Source organism: Zalophus californianus, chromosome 4, assembly GCF_009762305.2.
Source record: "Zalophus californianus isolate mZalCal1 chromosome 4, mZalCal1.pri.v2, whole genome shotgun sequence".
Classification (NCBI taxonomy): Eukaryota; Metazoa; Chordata; class Mammalia; order Carnivora; family Otariidae; genus Zalophus; species Zalophus californianus.
In genome coordinates, this window is record NC_045598.1 from 14,912,782 (window position 1) to 14,932,553 (window position 19,772).

Sequence of the window (19,772 nt, forward strand, 5' to 3'; positions counted from 1 at the left end):
TTTTTTTTAATCTATTTTTTTTGTAAGGCTCCATCTATCGGTCATCAGGCAGCACCTTGGGCCTTGTGGGCATTTTGGTTTTTTTCCCATTTGCCTGGAATTCATGATTACATCTAAACCACAGTGAGCTTGCCCAACACAGGGCAAAGTTGAACAGCAAAAAGTGGGTCATTCACATGACCTGAGCAGAAAAATCCCAAGTAATTTATGGAGATACTCCCCCACCAAAATAACTCCCCACACCCTTAAGTGGGCTACACATGATGGTTTCCTTCCAAAGAGGGACAGTATGAAAGAAGGTGGGGGAGTAACCTCGCAGTGGAGTCTCCTGACCAATGCCACCTCTGTCGAGTGCTCAAGGTCAGCAGCAACAGTGATAAGTCATGTTGATAGCATGTATTCTTGATATGATGTAATGAGAAGGGCAGTTTACCCCCACAGTCTTCCTCCCAAAACCCATAATCCCAGATGAACCATGAGAAAAACATGAGATAAACCCCAGCTGAGGGACCATCTACCAAATACCTGACCAGTACTCCATCAAAAACAAGGGAAGTCTGAGAAATTATCACGGCCCAGAGGAGCTTAAGGAGATTCGATGACTAATTGGAATGTGGTGTCCTGGATGGGATCCTGCAACAGAAAAGAGACATTAGGCAAACAAGGAATGAAATCCAAATGAGCTGTGGAGTTTCATTAATAGTGGTGTACCAGTGTTGGTTCCTTAATTGTGAAAAATGTACCATAGTGGGGTGCCTGGGTGGCTCAGTCAGTTAAGTGTCTGACTCTTGGTTTTGGCTCGGGTCATGATCTCAGGGCCCTGGGATCAAGCCCGGAGTTGGGCTCTGCACTCAGTGATCCTCTCTTCCTCTCCCTCCCCCTCTACCCCTCTCCTTGCTCTTGCAGGTGCTCTCTCTCTCTCTCTCTCTTAAATAAATAGATAAAATTTTAAAAAAGAAAAATGTACCATCATAGTAATATCAGATGTTAACAATAGGAGAAACTGAGTCAGAGGTACTGACAACTCCATGCTATTCGCACAACTTTTCTGTGAACCTAAAACTATTCTAAAGTAAAAATTTATTTTTTGAAAAGTGGGATTCAGGCAACCCCCAAAACCCAGTTCTCTTTGGTTCCCTCTTTTTGCCTCAACCACGGGTCCAAGCTGCTGACTTTGATGGTACCCCAGCCCAACCTCATTTCCACAGAACTGTCATCCTTTTCAAGCCCAAGGAAATCTCCCACTTCCTCATGGCTGTATACTCAGTGTCTGGCCCATAGCGGGTGCTAAGTTGGTATTTGTCAAATGAATGAAACTGGAGGACTAGTCAAAGGAGAAGATCCCAGCAGAGAGCCACGCTCTTCCCTTTCCAGGGCAAGAAGTCAGTACCTGCGAGTCCCCATCCGGAGAGGGAAGACTTCTGGCAATGTGGTTAGAAGTGGGTAGGAGACTTCTCTTAACAGGGCCTTTGGAATAAAAAAAAAAAAAAATTAAAAAAAAAAAAACAGGGCCTTTGGAGAACAAGCATTCAGATTTATCAGGGGTTTTGAGGAGCTGATGATGAAAATAGGCAAGAGGACTCCTCCAAGCCGCTCCCCATCCCCCCAACTCCCCAACCCCGCAGTGGTGCCTCCGTTGCCCCTCGGTACCCCCAGTGGGTACTTCTACAAAGACACTTCATGCAACAAGATCTGTTTGCTGAAAGTCCATTGCCAGGCACATAGTAGGCATTTCATACATGGTTCACTGATGGCTACCATTTATTATGCACCAGGCTCTAAGCAGGAGAGAGGAAGGAGTTCCTATTTAATCCTTTAATCCAGTGATGTTCAAGTCTCTTTCTTTTAAACTCAATTTGCCAATTTCCCCCTTAGAGGTGCTTTTTGATATTACTCCAGGCTGTCAACCTGGACAGGCCACGGAAGCAGAATCCAGGGAGATGGATGCTTATTACAAGCATTCAATTAGTGAAGTTTGAACAATGCAGCCCTGGCTGCTGGATCGATGCATGGAGCCTTACAGACAGCCTCCCCACGCCCCAGACTTGCAATGGCCTTTTCCATATTTATTGCCACCTAACCAGATACTTCAAACATATTCTGCACTTGGTATAATTTGATATCTGCCCAGTCCCCAAAGTGCCTTCTCAACAAATATTTACCCCCGATGTTGGCGTATATTTAAAAGATTGATATTCCCTTTTGCTGAATGGAGTCCTCGGGAAAGGCCGACTCTGTCTTCCCAGGCAGAGGATCCTGCCTTGGCTGACGGGGTGGCCTCTAGCAAGAACATTTGAATACATCACTTATTAAAATGGACCCCACAGCCTTGGCAGAGCGCCCCCGTGCTTCCCCCTTCCTAGCAGAGGGCAGCTCCCGGCCTTCGCTGACACATCCAAGCCCTGCCTCCTGACCGCTTCTGTTGTGTAGAGTGGCAGAGAGCATAACCTCCAAACAATGAACCAACTGAAGTGTCCTTAAGGCTGAAGGACAATGGCTGCAGCTGGGACTGAGCCTGGGTCTGGGGTCTGATGATTCTGCACCCCTCCACCCCCAACCCCCCCAGCCAGAGCACAGGCTCTGGGTTCTACTCCTGCCCAACTTACTAGCCCAGCGACCTTATGCAAGTTACTTCACATCCCTGGGCCCTGGTTTCTCCTGCACAGTCAGGATAAGAATAATACCCACTTCCTGGGGCTATTGTGAGCCTGGTGTACAGTAAAAGCTCAATTAATGTGGTTGTTTTGTGGTCCTTTTAGCCCTTCTGGGGCATCAATTTCTTCACCTACCGGAGAGTTGATCGTTGTAGGTTGCCAGGTCGATGATGCGGGAGAAGAGAAGGGCGGCACGGCATTGAGCAGGTAAGCGGTAGTTACTCCTGGTACGGACTGAGATGTGCCTTCGGAAAGAATCTTTTCATTCGGCTCCCACCCCTCCTGGCAGACTGAGGCCGAGCAGAAGGTGGGCCCTGCCCCTAACTCCCAGGGCGGCACACCTCCACGGTCTCATGGGAAAAGAACAGGGGGAAAGAGAGTTGGGAATCTGTGGTGCCTAAAGGCCCATCAGCTCCAAAACACTGGGATTCTCTGGGCTTGGCAGGACAGCGTCATGCGCCTAGGAAAATCAAGCTGCCATCCCATCCCCTATCATCCTGCTGGCACCACCAGCTCCCACTTGCCCACCATTCCTACTAATGGCTGATAGCATGTCCAGCCTCTCTGCTGGGCCCTCCTGAGGCTCAAGACCCCCACTGCCTGGGAAGGGGGATGAGACATGACCTCTTCCCCCACAGGCCTCTGGAGCCCGTCTTCCCTTCCCCCCCCCCCCCACCGCCACCACCCTGGGGCCTGTCTTACCTGATGTCTGAGTCACAATCAGGCTCCTGTCACTGTGAGTTGTGTTGTGACTCCCTGGCTGACAGTTTTACAACAAACACATTAAAAGCTCCCGGCACTGAGGCTCCTGGATGCAGAACAGCCACCAAGAAAACTTCTCCAGGCCCTTCTCCAGCCAAAACCCTTCTCCTGCCCCTCCCCCCACAGGGACCTGCTCCACCACCATTAACTGCCCCACGGGGGGTGGGGGGAGGGGCGCCTGATATTTTTTTTTTTATAATGAGCCTTTTCAAGTGGTGATTTCGGGAAGCCTGAGACCTACCAGGCTGCGGGCCCCAGAAGACAGGGCCCAACCCTCCTTATACAGTGACCTGTGAACTCTGCAATGGCCTGTGAATGCTGGAAGTTGAAGGTGCAGGGGAAAGGGTGTCGCTGCCCCTCAGCCTTGCCTTTGAGGACAGATGGCCCTTGGTGAAGCATTCTGTGGGCCTATGGAGGCCTAAGACCGAGTGGTACCTCCTGCTGGGTGTGGTGTTAAACCTCTCTCAACTCCAGGAGGCAGGTGCAGCATGATCCCCACCTTACAGATTTGGAAACTGAGGCTTCAAGTAGCAAGGCGACTTGCTCAAGTCCATACGGTTCGGAAGTGAAGGAGCTGGGATTTTAATCCAAGTCTGCCAGCCTCTAAACACTGCTCTTAACAAGACTGCCTGCCTCCCAACCCCCCGGGACCCCCTTCTCTCCACACCCCACAAGGGATGGCGGAAACCACAGGGAAGCAGGGAGAGCCCTAAGCAAGTCCAAATGGAATGAACTCTCCCTCGGGCAATGGCTCTGCCAGTCTACCGTCTTTCCTGCCACCTGAGCCCAACCCACAGGGCCCTCCACACCGCCTGGCTGCCTCGCAGACCAAAGCTATGGGTCCCTCTTTCCTATCTGCAGCCAGCAGACAAAAAGCAAGTCCCCTGAACCGAAGCAGAGACAAGAGAGGAGTGAGACACAGGGACAGTTCTTTTATTGTACATTTGGAGAAAGAGCCCTGTGTGCTGGTTACAGGTGCAACATCCAGAATATCGAATTAAGAAAAGAGGGAACAGGGAAGGGAAGAAACCTCTTGAGGTCCAAAGTTGCAAACAAAAAATGGTAAAAGATTTCCTCACGCAAGAGGCGGTTTTTTTTTTTTTTTTTTGCAAATACCATGCAAAACAGGCAGCTGGTGTGCCTTAAGAGAACCCCTATAAATAACAGAAAAGACACTCCAAGCATTCCTTTACGTGGACTCAGAGCACAGGGAAAAAGAAAAGAAACCAAAATGCCTTTTGGCATTTCAAGATATTTGGCACTCTTGTGATTACATTTTTTTACAGCCATTAAAGAGAATAAACTGACACAATATTAGAGAAAAAAAACAGGCTCCTCACACAACAGACTGCAGAAAGGTTAGAAAAAGCTCAAGCATTTTTTTTCTTTGTTTTTGTGGGGTTTTTTTCCTGACATATAAAATGTGTCCGTTTGCATTAACTTGGGCAAATAGCTTGCAGCAACAAAGAAACACAAGCTTTACAAGTCATTTTTAAATAAAACAAGGATTCTTCCTATGTATCATTCCTTAGAAAAGTTCTCTTCTTGTTTTAAATACATTCCTGATAACTTCAAATGATGACCAAACTAAAACAGAGTATCTATAGAGATCATTTGCTGATTTTCCGTACATCCAAGGATAACAACATAAAAAAATAAAACCGGACAGCTTTCACATCCAAGTGCACAGAATCATTTTTGCAAGATTAAATAATGTAAACATTGGGAACAGCCAAATCAGCGAAGAATGCCAACACCTCAAAACACCTGGTGTTGCCGCTTCATTATTTAAGTGGTTCAAAATCCAGATCTATAATTGCGCAATATTCACTGTGTATAAAAAGAAATGGATATTAATTTTGACAAATAGCTGCAACTGAGACTTCTTTATTTCTTTATATGTGTATATAGTGATTTTTAAATTTTAAAATTTTTTTTTTTAATTTTTATTTTTGCTGAGGAGCCCAGAGCCTTCTCCTCCTCCTTCTCACGCCTCGTCTGTCTCCCGGCCCGACACGAGATACAGGTTGGTGATTTCATCGTGGGTAGCAAGCTAGTAATACATTTCAAAGTGCTTTCTCTTTTCATGCTCTTTTTGCCAATAACTGTTACCAAGCCGTTCTTACTCTCCCTTAACTCATTGTCTTTGGGGGAGTTAGACACCAGGAGGTGCCTTGTCTGTCATATTTTTCAGCACGTCATCAATCCTATCATCTTCAATAACAACTGCAAAAAAAAAAAGGGGGGGAGAAAAGGAGACGTGAGCGCGCCTGGGCCTCGCCGGGGGTCTCCGACGTCGCCCGTTCCGCCCGGGGACTGGGAAATGCGGGAGGCGAGGGAGAGGTTGGGGGGGGTTCCCCGCGCGCGCTGACACAGCCCCCAACCTCTTCTGTCTCTGCGGGGGGACGCTGTGCTGCTTCCCTCTGAACCGCTCCCCCCCACCCCAGGCTGCGTCCGGGTTCGGTTCTGAGAAAAGGCAACGGAAAGGGCGCAAATCCCGCAGGCCCGGCCGCAGCCGAGACACGCACTGGCCGCGTCCTCACCCCACGGCACCTCCCCGAGCGCATTTATTTAGAAAGAAGGCTCCCCGGCAGAAGAGGGCGGGGAGGAGGTGCCAAGCTCTCCGGGTCGGGGACCCTCGGGGGTGCCCAGAGCGCGGCGCGGGTGGCCCAGGCTCTGGGTACGGAGGTTGCGCGGAGCAAGGGGGCACGCGGGGGCCCGGGGGCCGGGGGCCACGGCGCGCGGCGGGTCCGGGATCTGACCTCGGCCAGGGCGGGCGGCCCCCTCCTGCGCGCCCCCTCCGCGCAGCCCGCCGCCGCAGAGGTCAGAGTCTCCCCGCGCTGCCGGCCTCCCGCCAGCCCCCTCCGCCTCTCTCACCACCTCTACCTAGCTAGCCTCGTCTTCCTCAGTCCCGCCATCAGTCTCTCGGCGTGGCCGTCGCCTGTCGAGGTCTCTGGGTCTCCCCCCGTCTGGGGTGTCGGACTCCCTCATTGTTTCAGCTGCTTCTCTGTCCTTCTCCGACTGGGTGCCCGGCTTGCTGTCTCTCCCGCTCTGGCTCCCTCTCCCGAGCTTTGTCTCGGCCTCTGCCCCTCTCGGTCTCCCCCGATCCACCACCCGCCTCCCCCCACCAGCCCCCCATCTCTGCGTCTCAGTATCTCCGGGCGGCTCTCGGTCCCCCTCATTGTCCCCGCGCCTCTGGAGCTCCTCTCCTAGCCTCTCTGCGTCCCAGTCTCCCGCCGCTCCCCCCCCCCCGACCCGGCTTTTCCAGCTCCCGCGCCGCGCGCTCGGACTTGGCCAACCCCTCCCCTGCTAAGTAACAATGAGAAGCCCGTGCGCCCCGAAAGCCCCTCGTCTTCCCCGCGGGAGTGGGGTCCCCCCAGCAGTTCTCCACGCCGTCTCTTGGGGAGCCCTGGGGACCCCCTCCCCACCGGGTTATAGAGCGAGTGCAGCCGCGACTACACTGCGCAAAAGGGGAGGGGGGTAGAAATCGAAAAGCAAACTTTGGCGCGGGGTGGGGACCCGGGAATAACCTTCCAGCCCCCGCGGCAGCTCGAGGCCGCCACGCCCCCTGGGTGACCCCAACCGGAATCAGGCTGAGGGGGAGGGGTTTCCGCGGCCGGCCGGTGCCCGACCCGCAGTGCTGGATCCCCCCCCCCAGTTCCGCGCGATGGGATTCCATTCGGTCGGAACCGGCTCCCGGGTGCGGAAGAGCCCCACACACCTCGGCCAGGCCTCGGCGCCCAAGAAAAGGGGCGTCCGGGGAGGGGACCCGCGAACTCACCCCGCTTGCTCCGGCCGATCTGGCCCAGCTTGGGCGGCCGCTTGTTCTGCCCGGCGCCGAAGAAGTTGTTGGTGTCCTGCAGGCGGCAGGAGAAGATCTGGCCCACGTCGCCGCCGTCGCCGTAGGGGCTCAGCTTCTCGTCGCCGTAGGGCAGCACCTCCGACATGGTCGCGTCCGGGGGCTCCGCGGCGGCGCCTCCTCCGCCCGCGTCCCCGCCCGCGGCGGACAGGGTCAGCGGCGCTGGGGCCGGGGGCGGCCGGCCGGGGACGGCCCGCGGGCTGCTGCGGCGGTGGCGCCGGCGAGGGACCGGGGGGCACCGCTGGGGCGAGAGCGCGCCGCCCGCCCGAGCGACCCGGCGAGCGCCCGGCGCTGCGCTGCGCTGCGCTCCCGCTCGGCGCGCGAGTGGCTGCTGCTCCCGCACCGGCGAGCAGGACTCACATCCTCGGCGCGCCCGGGCGCTGGGCGGGGGCCGGGCCGGGCGGGGCGCGAGCCGGAGCGGGGGGGGGGTGTCCCGGCGAGCCCGCGGGGCGCGGGGCCGAGGAGGGCGCACCCCGGGGAGCCCGGCTGGCCGGTCCTGCGGCGAGTGCGGGCGGCGGCCGGCGCGGCTTCGGGGAGGCTGACTGGGGAGCGGCGAGCGGCGGGGCGCGGAGGGGCGGAGGGGGAGGGGAGCGAGGGAGGAGGGAGGGCACGGGGGTGGAGGGGAGAGGATGCCCGGAGGGAGGGAGGGGAGAGAGAAACCGGGAGGGAGACGGCGAGAAAAACAGAGGAGAAAGGGAGAGGGAGGCAGGGGGACCGGCAGGGAGAGACGGAGGGGAGGGAGAGAAGAAAGGGGAGGCAGCGACGGGTCCGGCTCGCCGCGGCCGAGGGAGGAGCGGAGAGGAGCGGGGCCGGGGGCCGGCGGGGAGAGAAAGAGGGTCGGGGAAGGAAGGCGGAGAGTGGGAGCGAGCGGAGGAGGAGTCCGGGACGGAGGAGCCAGCCCGCGAGCGAGCTGCGAGCGAGAAATGCCGGCCGCGGCGCGGAGGCGAGGCGCGGGGGAGGAGGGCGGGAGGAGGGCGGTGGACGAGGGGACCCGGGGGCCGCGGGGAGAGATCCCTGGAAGCCGCGCGACGTCACGGGGCCGCGCGGGCCGGCCCGGGCCGCGGCTCGCTTCCTGCCCCCGCCCCCCGGCCCCCGCCGGCCCGCCGGCGCCCAGGGGCCCCCCCGCGAGCCCCGCCCGGCCCGGCGGCCTCCCGGCGCCTCCTTCCCCCGCACCCCTCCCGCGGGGTGTTTACCCGGCCCTGAGCCGGTGCACGCCGGACCCGCCGCCCGCTCGGCCTCCCGCGGGGCGGGGCGGGGCGGGCGGGGGAGCCGGGAGCGGGGGGAGGGGGGGGGGGGCGAGGCGGGGGGGGGAGCGGACCAAAGACCACACGCCGGGAAGGACAGATGGACGCCGGTCTCCCCGGAGGCCAAAGGTCGGAGGAGGCGAGGGCGACCTGAGGACACAGCCTCCCCCTCCGGCCTCAAACCAGGGAGCCCCCTCCCCCACCACACTGGCGCCCCACTTCACACACCCGGGGCTCGGCCCCTTGGGCCTCACCCCCTCCTTCCCCCGCTGCGATCGCCCTGGAAGGCCCTGCTGCCCAGCCGAGGCTCAGAGGCTCAGGACTCGGGCTCCCGAGGGGCCTCCGGGTGGAGGCGGAAGGGGGGAGGGGGCAGCCCCGTCTCCCGGAGGAGAGGGGAGCACCTCATTACGCCGGGCTCGCCCGGGATGCCCGGCTCTGGGCGTCGCTGCCTCCTCCCCCGGGGACGCCCCAGGCCTGCAGCCCTCTGCCCTGGGGGACCTCCCTGCCAGCAACAGCCTCGAGCCCCTGGGGAGAGAATGTGGCTTCTGTGGCGAGGAGTGGGCTCCACGGTCCAGGAGGGAGGGAGACCGGGGCAGCCCCCAGAGGCCCTGGGAGGCACATCTGCCCAAGCAGATCCTAACTCCGAGGGGGCAAGTTGCGTGAGGAGGGCTCATTATCTTCGCCCAGAGCCAACAGCACCTGCACTCCCCCCTGGAGGACCGCCTTCACTCGGCAGAGCCAGCCTGACCAGAGAGAGGCAACCGTCCCAAGGTCGTGGAACCTGCTGAAGGCAGGTCTAGGGTGAAGTCTCAGCTGGGCTCAGTTGCTGCCCCTGCCATCTGGTCCCATCCTTAGTGACTCTCTCCTTTCATTCTAGAAACTCTGGGTCGGGGCAGGCTGGAGGGAAAGGGGTGTGGTTTTTTAGTGACATAACATCTGGTAAGGGGGGCTACCTGAGAGGAACCAGCCCAGCCCTCTCCCCCAACTACGCAAAAGGGTACCCTGCCCAGAGCCAGGCACCTGGGGGAGAGGGGAGGAAGGGGCCGAGAAAGGGGAGGCAGAGACGGTGGGACAGGTGGAATGGGTGTGGAGTGGGAGTCAGGCCTGGGTTTTGAGTCCCTACCTTGTCATGGGCTAGCTGTGTGACTTGGGACAAGTCACGTCCCCTCGCTGAACTTCCATAATCTCAGCTTTAAAATGGGGCATGTGGCTGGCTAGCTGCCTGGGTGCCTCACAGGGAACTCTTAGCAAAACAAAATGAAATCAAGCTCCTGGGTGCTTAATGAGAAAGAACACTAGCACTTCATCATTCCCACTTCAGAGCTCTCCGAGCCGGGAGGATCCGTGAGGATGATCCAGCCCAGCCTCCTCATTGACAAAGGGGGCGGACTGAGACCCTGAGAGAGAGGCTCAGGGGCTCGCCCCACATCCCCCCGCGTGTCCAGCTTGTCGGTGCAGGCCTGCAGTTTCCCTTTGCATCCCTCCACAAGCCGCCCCATTCATGAAGTCTCCACAGAGCGTCTGCTTTTGCTTTGAGGTTAGCACCAGGCCAAATGCTGGAAGAGAAAGCCGTAACAAGCAGGATGATCAAGTTACAACAAGAAGCTCTTACATTTGTATTCTGCTTTTCTGTTTTTCCCCCAACGCATTTCACCTCCATTATTGACCTTGCTCTCAAAATAAATACCTTCTGAGGTAAAAAGAGGAGACCTTGCATCCTCTAACTGATATTCGCAGAAAGGGGATAAGGGACTTGCCAAGGTCGCAGGCCCAGTGATGGAGCCAGGAGAAGCCACTCTTCCCAGTTGTGGTTCCAGATCCTTATAGGGGACACTCATGCAGGGCTGGGGACCACTGTAATCACCTGGTTCCCTCCGTGCTGCTGAGTTATGAAGCAATTTACACAATGAGCATCTAGCACAGTCCCCACTGTACAGAGGTGAGCACCGCAGCACCGGGAGGGCCGAGGAGCCCTGCACACACAGCAACCGAGAGGGAAGGAGATAAGCCGACTTCTACACCCCATCTGTTTTTTGGTTTTCCTTGCCCTGTTGCAAATAAGGTTAAAGGTGGAAGCATTGCACCTTCCCAACTCAGTACCCACCCCCTTCCTGAAGCACACACCCCCCCCCCACATGCACCCCAGACAGGGGGCACTGGACAGTCAGAAAAGCATTTCCATGACTATTACCTCCTTGGAGCCTTCCCTTAGCCTTTAGAAGCTGCAGGACTGAGACAGTCAGGCCCATTTTACAGATTAGGTACCTGAAGCTTGACTGGTGTCTCCAAGTTCACGCGGCAGTTCTGCAAGAGCAAGCGTGAATCAGTGTGACGTTCCTGTACCTCTACCCCTCCCAGCTGTCTCTGTTACAAAGGCCGCGCTCAATCCTCCCTTCTGGCCAGACTTCAGTGGGGGGCATCTCTTTATCTCCGGGGCGCTAGACCAGGATGCAGACACATCCTGGGGATCCCTGCGTTCTCTTCTAAAGCTGAGGGGCTGGCTCTGAGCCAGATGCCCAGGGCTGTGTTGAGGATGCCAGGGCCAGGTGGAGGCGTGGACCAAGTAAGACAGGAGTGGAAGCTGCCTTACCTACTACCCAGCAAGGGAAGACTGGTGGTACACGGTCTAGTGCAGTAGCCCCGGGGGGGGGGGGAGGGGGCAGCCTTCACTGGGGCTGCCACATTCAAATCCCTAACGTGGCATTTCCTAACTCTGTGATTATTTCACCTCATGGTGCCTCAGTTCTCTCATCTGTCGAATGGGGCTATAATATTCTTATTTGGTCAGGTTTGTTCCAGGAAAAGATATCATACAAGCATCATATGCCTGATACAGAGTAAGTCCTGGATGAACATAGTTTGCATCCTCAGCTATCGACTCTCTTTGTGGCCTTGAATAAGCTAGTTCTTGCCCCTCGGCCTCTGACTCCACATCACAAAATAGGAAACTTGAAGAAAAATCACATCTTTTTTTTCAGCTGCAAAATCAGCCAGTTCTCCCAAATCTAAAGTAGACAAAACCTCCTTGAGGCAAAAGTGGGGGGCTTCCCCCCAAACTTCATCCGAAAGCTCCTTCACGGGACCCTAGGACTCTCCGCAGAACTGAGGACCACAGGACTGGACCACGCCCACAGCCCCTTGGGCACAGACATTCCCCCCGGTTGAAGTGCTAGTCTTGGCAAGGTCCCCTGCTGTGCACTGAGCCCCTACACCAGGGTTGGGGGGGGACAAAGGGAAAGCCAGCCCAAGCAGTACCCAGCACAAAATCTGGCACACAGTGGTTCCCTTTGTGTCCTTCGCCTGTACTCCTACCCAGACGGGAACTGAGGCAAGAGCGGCCTGCAGCAGAGAGCAATGGCAAGACCTCAGAGAAGAGTGCAGCTGTGGGACACCCTCAGCGCCAGGTACCCTGCCACATAGGGGGAGGACAGGGAATGCCGAGCCTCAGGCAGGGCTGGCTCTGACCCTAGCCTTCTGTCAGCAGGGAAGGCCAGGACGCTGTCCGAGGGTCAGTGCCAGCTGGTCACCTCCAGAGAGGCTAAGTGGCCTCCCAGCAGGGCACCACCACTCTGAGCCAAGCCTGGATGCCATCCCGCGTCACCCCCACCCCTCTCGGCTCCTGGACGGAACCTGGGCGCGGCCAGGCAGGGCCTCGGCCCCCCAGCTCCCCACTCACGCACATACGCACGGACACACGCCGTGAGAGAGAGGCGTGTTAACTCACGCACGCGGTTTAGGCCTCGGAATCAAAGAACAATAAGAGAAGAATTCATGCATCTCTCACTCCTTCAGCGAATGTGTGTTGAGGACTTTGTGGCCGCACCGTACTTCCCCAGGACAGCTCAAGGACTCTTCTTCCTTCATCTGTCTGATCACCAAGACCCTTTCTTCAGAAAATATCTTACAAGAAACCTCAGTAAATAAAAAATAGATAAAGGGCCAGCTGCTGGGGAGTTGGGGCTCAAGACCCACACTTTGGGGGGTCCCCCCCATATTCCCCTGAAGGATCTCCAAAGAATGCCCAGAGCTTAGACAGCTCAGTGGGAAACCACCCGTAGAGTTTATCTGGTCCAGTCTCCTCCCATTACAGACGGGAAACTGGGCCCCCCCATGGGGCTTGCTGGAACCAAGGGCTCCCCCCTGCTCTTAGTGCTGCATCACTCAGCCCACCCAGAACTGTTATGGGGGCGGGCAGCTGCAGCAAACCCAGGATTAGTCAGAAAATAAAAGGGCTTTTCTCAACAAGGAAGTTTGCTGTATTTCAGATAAAATACATAAAAGGATCAGAGGGTAATTTTTTAAGTTTCTATTGTACCCACAGCCCACAAGGTAGGAGTCCCACAGGCTCTTCAGCAAAACCTAAGGAAGGGTGAGGACAGCAGGGAGGAGTTTAGGAGCCGATGTCACCAGAAAATGAAAAGGGGATATTCGGTAGTGTCCTGAATGTGCTCTCCCCCACCCTCCTCATTTCCGCATCCTCACAGGGAGGAGGGAGGAAGGGAGGGGTCCCGGAGCTCTACATCCCAGAGCCGCTCTGCCTACAGCCCCCAAACCAGATCGAGCGGCTGGGGTGCTGGGGCTCTGTGCCACCCTGGAAAACGATAGAGCCTCTAGGAGTGGGAAAAAAGATGGCCTCAGACAGGCCTAGTGCCATAGTGCTCTTGTGCATCCTCAGGACCCTAGGGGCAGACAAAGGCAGGTACACATTTAACCCTGCGGACACACGGGGGAGGCTCAGGAGCCTGGGAACTGTGGTCTGGCTCTGAAGCCTGGGCCCTGAATACTTTACCCACATGTCGGCCTTCGTCTGTCTAGAGCTCCCAAGAGGCCCAAAGGTCCGCTGATGAAAGAGCCCCTGACCCCACCAGAACAATGAGCTGAGCTAAAGGGGACGAAGAAGGAGCTGACCCCAGCAAGTTCAGAAAAGGCCACCACCACCTTCTGATCCAAAACTCCCACTGCCCAGTACTACTAAGAGCTTACCAGGCCCCAGATCATGCTAATGGCTACTCATGATTACCTTGGGAGTGACCGTGCTCTGTCTTATACCATCTGTAAGGGGTCTGCGGCCAAGGAAGTTGAGAGGTAAGCCAGAGCTGCAAGGAATGGCCCAGGAGAGGCAGCTGGTCTGACTCAAGGCTGAGCTCCCAACTGTTGGGCGACAGTGCCTCCCTGAGGACACCTGGGAGTCACCAAACCAGAGACAAGCCTCTTCCGGTCTCTACACCTCGGCCTACCCACAGATATGGAGGGGTTGTATATTAAAGAGTCCAGACCTCTTGCAGGCCAGGGACTCTTTGGAAATCTCATAAAAGAGATGGATTTCTCTTTCCCAGAAGCAGGAAATTGTGTACCCCGGTTCCCAGTGGACCTCTGAACCCCGTGGCCCCTTAGAAAAGAGGGTAGGACTAGATCCTACAAATGCCATTCCCCACCAGTCTCCTGTGACAACAGAAGGGCTTTTTACATCTGAAGCCCAGAGGCCCTCACTCCTGCCTCTCCCCCCAAACCTGGGTCAGACCTATGGTGGCTCAAGCCTGAGCAGAGGAATGTGGCCACTGACTTCATGAGCCCGCTGAGGGGCTGTGCGCAGCTCTGGACCCTTCCACCTCCACTGGCTGTTAGTCAAGCACTTGCCCATCCCCTGGATGCGATGTCATTTCAGGTCCCTGAGGACGAGTAAGGGTGGCAAGGCAGAGAAGAGGTACTTTCCCACTCCCCAGAGGGGGAAAGCCGGTTCCAAACAGGGAAGATGAGCTGCCCCGCCAGAGACAATGCTGGGACCAAGACCCCCAAGTCTCCCAGCACAGATCTGTTTACCCGGACCTGCTGAAGAGGCAAGTAAAAGAGGGTAAATCAGAAGACCCGTGCCAATCCCAGCTACACCCCTTCCTACACCCCTTCCTACACCATATCCACGGATGTGGATGCCGTCACTTCCCCCTCTGAGCCAAAATTCCTCTTAGCTCTGAAAGGGGGGTAACCAGATCAGCCTCAAAGGGAGATTTACGGATCAGATGAGGTGCTGTGGGGTCACTGCTGGGGACAGCCCCACGCCGTGAGTCCCGCCACCTAAAAGCCCTCCGGGGGTAGGACAGAAGGGCCCTTGCTCCCTAGGAAAGGAACTCCCTATGTGACAGGAAGGGGAGAAGAGGGAGGAGCAGCCACTGCATGGTCACAGAGCCCTCCCCATCCTGCCTTGGCCTGGGCAGGGGCTGGGGAGGGAGGAAATCCGATCTGCAAGCGCAGGGGCCAAGCACAGGTGAGAAAGATGGGAGGTGAGCCAGCCCCACGGAAGCAGCAGGAGACAGAAGCAGAGGACCTAAGAAAGCCTGGGGGCGGGGGGGGGGGGGGACTGGGAGGACAGATCCACACGCGGAGGAAGAAAACTCTTACACACCCTGGGAGGCAAGAGGCAAACAGGGCAGATTAAGAGGCAGGACTGCCGAGGAAAGTAGTTGACAAGAGGGAACAGGGCAGGGGGACAGAGGGGCTGGGCACTTTGACGAGGGGGACAGGAGAGACAAGAGCAGGACAGCAGGCCCCGGCTGAGAGAAGCTTCTTTCTTTCTCCTGCTGAGAAAAACGCTTCTTGTGCGAAGAATCAGAATCTATGCCATACAATTTTTTTTTAAGCATCCTTTACCAGTATGAAGTCATTTGAGTATTTAAAGAACATGTGATGCATTATGCATATCTCGTTTTTGTTGAAAGAAATCATGGTTAGTATATTTAAAGACGTGAATGCCTGGGAAATTATTGGGGGAGAAATGGGAGATTTTTTTTCCCCAGAATTTTCTGGGCTTCTCAAAACTTTCACATCTGCACCCAGCTTCCTGGTGAGTTGGGCAGAGAAAGGAAGGAACCAGAGAGAAAAATCCCTGCTTCTCCCCTTTCCAGGGCTGTTGCCCCGCGGGACCTGGAATCGGCAGTTCGAGATCCTCCCAGGTCTGTTCCCGCCCTTCAGAGGAGAGAATATCTTGCATAGACCTTTGGAAGAACAGTCTCTGGTTGCCTCCTGAGGCCTCAGACGGCCTCAACATGGGGGCACAGCGCCACCTGGAGGTCACTGGCAGAGCCTGCAGCAGTAGGAGGGATCCCAGGCAGAGTCCTGCGGGGGTGGGGGGGCGGGGGGAAGCGTAGGAAGAAATAGGACTATGGACCAACTTATTGCAAGCGTGTATGAAGCTCCACCCTACGAAGCACCTTCAAGGTGCTAGGAAAGGTGATGAGGGGCTGGGAGGCCTGCAGCTGGGGCAATTTGGACATTAATATTAATACGACCTGGATTTGGCCCTCCCTCCCCTCCCCCCCCCCCCCCCCCGAGCCTAGAAACATTCAGGTTACAGATCCAAGGTGCCTGGCACACTCGGTGCCTAATTAATGCTTGTTGAGTTCAGCTGTGGCCCTCCAGAGTCGTGGCCCAATCCGGAGGGAGCTGAATTTGAGGAACGTCACGAAAGGGAATCGGCTCTGTCAAGGACAGAGGGTAAAGGGCAGGACGGGGGGGGGGGGGGGGGGGGGGGGGGGCGCGCCCACGGCGCGGTCAGCCCCTCTAACCAAGGCCGGTGTCACTGCTGGGCCTCATGCGCCCCACCTCTTGGGGAAGGGAAATGCCAGGTCCCTTGGCTGGCATCTGGAAAACAATAAGGCAGCTGCAGGGGAAGGGACTAATGAGCACTCCAGGGAGCAATTCAGGACATCTTACATCGAAACCTTATCTCATTCAAAATTGATAAGTTAACACTATCTAATTAGAAATGTACTGATCTCCTTGGCTTTAGGGGAATGTGGTCCCGAAGCTGTGGCGGGCAGCTAGCCTGAAGAGGGCCCGGCTCTCATCTATCAGACTTGCAGCCCCAAAGAGGACCTCCACACTGCCCTCCTGGCTCCTCATCCACGCTTAGACATGCAAAATGTCACAGCTGGATGGAGGTTTGGAGGGCTTCGAATCCAACTTGCTCCATTTACAGACAGAGCTGAGGCCCAGGGAGGTCAAATCACTCCATTTAGATCACACAGCAACAGAGCCAGGTCCTGAGAGCAGGCCAGCCTTTGGGCTGCCAGTCCAGACTATTTCCCACCACACAATGACTTCGTCCCAACTTTCCTGTGCGGAGTCCTCAACATTAGGGTCAGCTCGCTGGTCAGTTCCTCTCATACAGTTTATCTACATTGGCTTGAGGCCCTAAGAGAGGCCCTTCCCTCACTCCTTACAACCAGGTCATGGCCCGCCTCTCTGGTCCAGTAACCGACTCCCACAAGCAGCCTCTCAGGACTGCTTACCCACGTCTAGTTCACTCGCTAGTCAACTTGCCCATTCCACGGACATTCACTGCTTAAGCTCTTGGGCTTGGAGTCAGACTGCGTGGGCTTAAATCTTGACTCTCTTGTGAGCTTGGCAAGACACCTGACCACTCTGGGCCTTGGTTTGCTTGCTTGCATTCATTCATTCATTCACTCATTTATTTATTTATTTATTTATTTATTTATTTATTTATTTATTTATTATTATTTTTATTTATTTATATTTTATCCATTTGAGAGAGAGAAAGCACAAGCAGGGTGGAGGGGGAGAGAAAGAAGCAGGCTCCCCGCTGAGCAGGGAGCCCAACGTGAGGCTCCAACCCAGGATCCTGGGATCGGGACCCTGAGCCGAAGGCAGACACTTAACCTACTGAGCCCGCCCGGTGCCCCGGTTTCCTTCTCTTTTAAAGGAAGAATAATACAAACACGTAACTCAGGGTGCAGATTAAATGACATGGATCATGGAGAGCACTTAGTGAGTACCCAGCAAAGATCAAGCCCTAACGTTAGCTCTAACTAGTGTAAAGTGATGACCCGAGAAAAAATAAGATGCAGGCAGGTCCTGCCCAAGGACAGGGGCAATTCGGTTAAGGGCAGGAGTGAGAAGACTGTATTATGGATTCTCAGGGGAGGGGCACCTAACCCCTCCAAGGCACCTAGGAATGGAGGGGACACCACCTAAAGCTGAGTTGGAAAGGTAAGTAGACGTTAGCAAGGTGAAGAGCCAGGATGCCAGGGGCAGGACACAGCATGGCATGTCTCAGGAACCTCACTGACTGTGCGGACAGGAGCCACAGACATGGGACGGAGGGATGCAGAAAGGCTTGGACAGCTGGGCTGGGTTACACAGGCCCTCAGATGCCAGGGAAGAGTCAGGGCCTAGGCCCTGGAGATGACAGGGGGCCTGGGGAAGTGCTTCAAGCAGAGGGGACACGGTCAGGATTAGGTCATTGTAGGCTCTGTGGGGTACGTCTTCTCTGCTTGGCTCCCCCTTCTGCAACGCTGGACTGCCCTTGGTCGGTTTATTTTGAATGGGAATCTGCTCTAACCAGGTCAATTTCAAAGGCTCATCCCAGCTACACTCTTCTGTGAACAGCAAATATGCCCAACAACTGAGGGTCATCACACACTGGCCGATACAGTTTACTGCCTTTAGAATAATGAGAGTATACTAAGACAACTCTGAGCCCTGCCGAGGGCAGAGATTGCGGTCTTACTCATTTTGCAACTCCAGGCACAGAGATTGCTAAATATACATTTAGCAAATGTTTGTTAGATGAATAAATGCCCCATCAGTGAACATGACCGGCTCTTCCTCTGAGCATTCCAGAGGCCCCTGCGGGATCATCAGCCTCAGACCCACCGTCCAGTTGGGATTTTCATGGTCTGGGACCAGGGTCGTAAGGGTGCCAGATTGGCCAAGTTTGTCGTGTTGTTGTTTGCTTTTTAATGTTCCACATATTGTTGCTTCTTAAATTTTTCTATCATAATTCTGAATGAGTTAGGATTCCAAAGGACCTGCCTCCCGGCTTCTGTTCCATCAAGGTAAGCTAGGGAAACCTCAAAGCCTCTCCCTGTGATACGTAAAACCAGGGTGTGACGGGTGATTGTTGAGGTGCTGACTGGCCAGGAAAACACTGGGTCTGCAACACCTCAGTGGTCTGTTGGACAACTTCCCTTCCCCTTTCAGGCTTAAAGTGATAAAAGACAGAAGATGGAGGCTTTCTAGTCAGGCCTTGGTAGCCTTGAGCACATCACATAACCTGCAAATTAGGGTAATACGGTCTCCCCTGCTCGTTTGCCCTAAGTCTTAGGAACGCTGCCTGTAAGGAACCTAACACGGGCTGGCTCACAATGATGATGGCTGGAGGCGAACACAGAGCCCTTCTGAGCCTCACTTGTAACGGTGGGGATACAATGTCCACTCTGTAGGACCCCCCCGTTGCCCCCTGCATTAATGCACATAAAGTGCCTAGCAGACCATTCATGACACCAGGAGCAGACATTCAAGAGGAATCCTCCTGAAGGTGTCTGTCTAGGATTAAAAAGTGACTGAGCATAGGGGTTGAGTTAGCAAAAAACTGAAACTCACAACTATCCCAAGGTCGGTTCAGCACTAACGTCCTATGGTCCTCCCCTCCCTGTCACTCCCACTCCTGGCATGGGCCCTGTCTGCCCAGGTAGGGTCCCGTTCAGCCCCCTCCTGGAGATGGGGCTCCCAAAATGGAAGGGTGGGAACTGCCACAGGGGCAGGAAGCTTAGACAGTGTCAGCCCCACCAGGGCTAGGACTCAGCTGGGACCCTCAAATCCAGAACCTGGGTACATGAGTGTTCCTGTTCCCGATGAGCTGTCACTTCCTAAGGAGGGGACTGTGTGCTGCGGATGTGTCTCCCAGGCTCGGCTTGGAGAACAGTTGAGGCAGATTTGGTCCGCCCAGATCGGAGTGGGGCTGGGGAAGAGCGGGTAGCCTTCCCTTTTCGGACTTACTCACGAAATCTGTGCCCGAGGGCTGAACTCTCGATAGATGGTCACATACACCGGCCACAGGGTCTCATTCATGCTCTACTGAAGCTGGGCCGGGAGCGCCTGGGTGGCTCAGTCAGTTAAGCGTCTGACTTCGGCTCAGGTCGTGGTCCCAGAGATGGAGCCCCGCATCGGGCTCGTTGCTTGGCATGGAGTCTGCTTGTCCCTCTCCCTCTGCCTCCCCCCACCCATTCATGCTAAGAAATAAAAATCTTAAAAAAAAATAATAAAATAAAAATAAACGAAAGCCGGACCTTCTGACAAAGTCAGGGCTGACGGACAAGGAAAAAGGGGCAGGAGCTTTCAAGGTGATCGGGCGCCCCCTCCCCTGCCCAGCCCCCAAGCCCTTTCCGCCTCACCAGACCGGACTCAGTACTGGCACGTGGCTTCTCACCTCCGCCTGTTCCACAGCGGGCCCCCTCC

The 19,772-nt window shown here is 55.9% G+C and overlaps 1 protein-coding gene and 1 long non-coding RNA gene across 2 annotated transcripts; both read right to left on the reverse strand.

Annotated features, from left to right (window-relative positions):
* Positions 1 to 308: 308 nt before the first annotated feature.
* LOC113914118 lies at positions 309 to 3,265 on the reverse strand. The gene is made up of 3 exons (XR_003517384.1): positions 2,790 to 3,265; positions 1,391 to 1,467; positions 309 to 633 (listed from the first exon to the last, which is right to left on the reverse strand). It is a non-coding gene; the product is annotated as an uncharacterized LOC113914118 (long non-coding RNA).
* Positions 3,266 to 4,328: 1,063 nt separating this feature from the next.
* Positions 4,329 to 8,328, reverse strand: CAMK2N1 (calcium/calmodulin dependent protein kinase II inhibitor 1). Its single transcript, XM_027578999.2, has 2 exons — positions 7,198 to 8,328; positions 4,329 to 5,642 (listed from the first exon to the last, which is right to left on the reverse strand). Exons 1-2 carry the CDS (start codon positions 7,361 to 7,363, stop codon positions 5,572 to 5,574), a joined length of 237 nt encoding a protein of 78 aa, XP_027434800.1. The 5' UTR covers positions 7,364 to 8,328; the 3' UTR covers positions 4,329 to 5,571.
* Positions 8,329 to 19,772: the final 11,444 nt, after the last annotated feature.